Source organism: Oratosquilla oratoria, chromosome 37 (assembly GCF_046742065.1).
Source record: "Oratosquilla oratoria isolate Oo_2021 chromosome 37, ASM4674206v1, whole genome shotgun sequence".
NCBI lineage: Eukaryota > Metazoa > Arthropoda > Malacostraca > Stomatopoda > Squillidae > Oratosquilla > Oratosquilla oratoria.
The window spans coordinates 829307-832989 of record NC_134813.1 but is presented as its reverse complement, the minus strand read 5'-3'; the positions used below and the strand labels follow the sequence as shown (position 1 = coordinate 832989).

General features: G+C 45.5%; 1 protein-coding gene across 1 annotated transcript; it reads right to left on the bottom strand.

Moving 5' to 3' along the window:
- Positions 1 to 656: 656 nt before the first annotated feature.
- Positions 657 to 3467, bottom strand: LOC143019315 (uncharacterized). Its single transcript, XM_076174954.1, has 2 exons — positions 1754 to 3467; positions 657 to 1639 (listed from the first exon to the last, which is right to left on the bottom strand). The coding sequence occupies exons 1-2, from the start codon at positions 3465 to 3467 to the stop codon at positions 657 to 659; spliced, it is 2697 nt and encodes an 898-aa protein (XP_076031069.1).
- Between the last annotated feature and the right edge of the window lie 216 nt (positions 3468 to 3683).

Genomic DNA, 3683 nt, shown 5'->3' with positions numbered 1-3683 from the left:
ATACCAACCTCCTGAAGGCGTTGCACCTCCTCACGGACGTACTCCTTCTTGAATGCGTTCAGGCGGTAAGGACGTTGGCGGATGGGCCGAGCTCCGTTGGTTTCGATGTCGTGCTCTACAGCTGAACAGGGGTGAGGATGGTCACTAAATATATCACTATAGTCTGTCAAAAGAGAAGAAATATCACTCGCTTGGTCATTAGAGAGATGGCCTAACTTTGCACTGGGATCATAGAGTATTGTGGAATTGTCCACTTTGGCATACAAGCCACTCTGGAGTTCAGAGAAGTTGTCTTTCTGATCATTATCACATGTAGGCACTACAACACAAGCGGCCAAGGAAGGTTCAACACTCTCCTCCCTTTCCTTACTCTTTCTCACTCTGTAGGGTTTCAGTAGATTGACATGCACCAGATGTTTTTTCTTACGCCTGTCTGGTGTGTATACAACATAATTGGCGTCTCCTACCCTGTCTACAATTTGGAAAGGTCCATCATACTTTGCCTGGAATGGGTGTGTCTGCACAGGCAAGAACGCTAACACCTTATCACCTACCCTAAATTCCCTATGCTCTACCTTATGTTTTTTGTCAAATTGTTGCTTCATTTTTATCTGAGCAGATTTTAAATGGGCATGAGCCAGCATCACAGCAGCTTTTTATTTTTCTCTAAACTTAACTACATATGATACCAAGGGTGTGACACTATTTTCCAGCAGCCAACTTTCTTTGAGGGCTTTGAGAGGTCCTCGCACCTCATGGCCATAAATTAGTTGAAATGGGGAGAATCCTAAGGATTCTTGAACAGAGTCCCTAACCGTGAATAGGAGCAGGTCAACTCCCTCGTCCCAATCCTTCCCAAACTCCAAGCAATAAGTGCGCAATATGCGTTTGAATGTCTGATGGAATCGCTCCACTACCCCCTGGGATTGGGGATGATAGGCTGAAGACCTAGACTGGCGGACACCCAAACTCTGCATTACCTGATTAAACAATCGGGAAGTAAAATTGGATCCTTGGTCCGACTGCACTACTGTGGGAAGGCCTACTTGTGTAAAGAAGTGAATAAGGGCTCTCACCACATTCTTGGCTGTGATGCGGCGCAAGGGAATGGCTTCTGGATAACGGGTGGCACAGTCTATCATGGTAAAGAGAAACTGATTACCTCGGGGGGTCTTTGGTAGAGGACCAACGCAATCTATGACAATTCTGCCAAAGGGTTCCTCAATGACAGGGATAGGTTGTAGAGGGAACGGTTTAACGCTGGGGTGCGGTTTCCCTGCTACCTGACAACGGCGATATGTACTAATGTAGGAACTAATATCTCTCTTCATTTTAGGCCAATAGAAATGAGTTAGAATTTTTGCACTAGTCTTCCTAACTCCCAAATGTCCTCCTACTCCATCATGAGCAATAGCCAGGATCTCCTTCCGTATTGGGTTTGGGGCCATTATTTGGTGACGGACAGACCAAGGGTAATTTGCAGGGGAATCAGTAGGACGGAACTTTCGCATCAATATGTCTGAGCTAAGGTAATAGCAGTTAGATTCAGACTTGGCTTCCTCTTCTCTAATAGCTCTACGGAAATAACTGGCTAGTTCAGGGTCCTCTTTTTGGAGATGAATGAGCTTACTCCTAGTGACTGGGGAGGAACCGAAACTATCCAGGGTGGTAACATTGTCTCCCTCAGTGTCGTTTTTGCTATCAAACCTATTATGAAGGTCACCGGGTGGAGGAGAAGTTTAAAAAAATTCACCTAGATTTAAATTAACAAGGTCAGGCTGAGTAGGAACATCCTCTGTGTTCTCACTAGGTTGGGGGGTAATTACACCAACATGAGCATCCTCTTTATGCTCGCTAATCTCTGCCTCCACCCTGCGGCTCATGCTACGAGTAACAGCACATGCAGGGAATATACCCGGAATGTCTGCCTCTAATTGGGAAGTATTATTCTCGGCAGAGGGACACGAGGAGACTATGACATTAGGTAACATCGTGCCCCCAGCGAGGTCATTTCCTATCAGGAGTGAAACTCCTTCTACAGGTAACTTGTCGACTACTCCTACCTGGGCATAACCTGTCCTAACATCTGACCGCAAGTATACTTGGCATATAGGGATACGTGACCCGCCTGTTAAACCGTTCACAAGGACCCAATTCCCAGTATAATATGCATCTATCAAAGCAGCCACATCTTTTGTAATTAGTGATAAGGCTGAGCCTGTGTCTCTCAGAAGCTTGATAGATGTGGGTGGGCTATCTTGATCAAGGGCCACTGAACCAGAAGAACAGAATGGTTCAAATGTTGATAACATAGGTGGGGAAGGATTATCTGGGACAACTGATGGGCTAACAGCAGTGAGACAGGGCTCCAAAAAACTTTCCGATTGCTCGGCCACATTGATCGAGAGAGAGGGGGACCCTTGGAGAGGAGCCTTTCTTTGTTGTAGTTTGAAACATTCATCAACATGATGTCCTGGCCTTTTGCAATATTTGCAATAGCTCCTGCCTCCAGTAAGGGTAGATTCCCTGGTCTCACTATCAATGGGCTTACCTGAGGTAGATGAAGCAGATGATGAGTGGGCCGGCGGTCGAGGAGGCTGTGGAGGTCCGATTGGCTTGGAGTCCCTAGTGGGGGGGAAGCTTTGGGGCAAGGTAGGGTGAGACCTGGAATGCATTCTAGGATTAGTTAAATGGTAATAGTCGGCCACTGGGCCAGCCTCTGCCAAGGTACGAATACCTCGCTGATCCAAGTTGGCTCGCACATCTGGAGGGATATTATTTCTAATATCCTCCATCAATATTAACCCTTTGAGTTTCTCCAGGTCTACGTGAGCCTCCTCGCTCTCCACCCACCGGGTGAACAAGCGGAGCTTTCGTTGGAAGTACTCCACGTAGGTCTCCTGGTTGGATTTCCTACATTTCCTGAATTGTTGCCGGTAGGCTTCAGGAACAAACTGGTATGCTTGTAGAATATTATATTTAAGTACATAATAATCACTACTCTGACTCTCGGAAAGTGCAATAAATGTGTCGAGAGCTTTTCCCGAGAGGGCACCACACACCATCTGCGTCCACTGGCTGAATGGCCACTGGTACATACGTGCTAATTTCTCAAAAATAGAGAAGAACTTGTCTGGTTCGTCCTCGTTAAATTTTGGGACATTAGGTGTTTTTTCTATACCATGACTTTGAGACTTGAGTCTCTCTATTTCTAGTTCCAACTTCTTAAGTTCAACCTGTAAAGCTAAATCATTTACGGGGCTAGCACCCCCAACATCTTCCCGTGAGGCGTGGATGAGTTCATTTTCCTCTAAGTACTCAAGAATTTTGTCTTTCAAGGGGTTCTTATTTAAACCGGAGCACTCGCTTATTTGATAATGATGTGCTATCATCTCTAACTCTGCTTTGTTAAGCTTCCTTACCTCTTCGGCTGAAGGCGTCTTTACGAAGTTCTCCAAGTTGAACATGTTGAACTAAGATGTTGGAAGACAAGGAATAACAAAATGTTGCTTATTAGCTAGTTGGCAACTAATTGAATTAATGAAATACGTATAATAGGGATTGGCCACACGTATGGTAATGCAACTGTTAGCTGGTATCGCAAGAGCATGGAATAATGGCAACAATTCAATAGCTTACCACAAAAAAATCTCGGCGATGAACCACAACCGTATGGGCGTTCT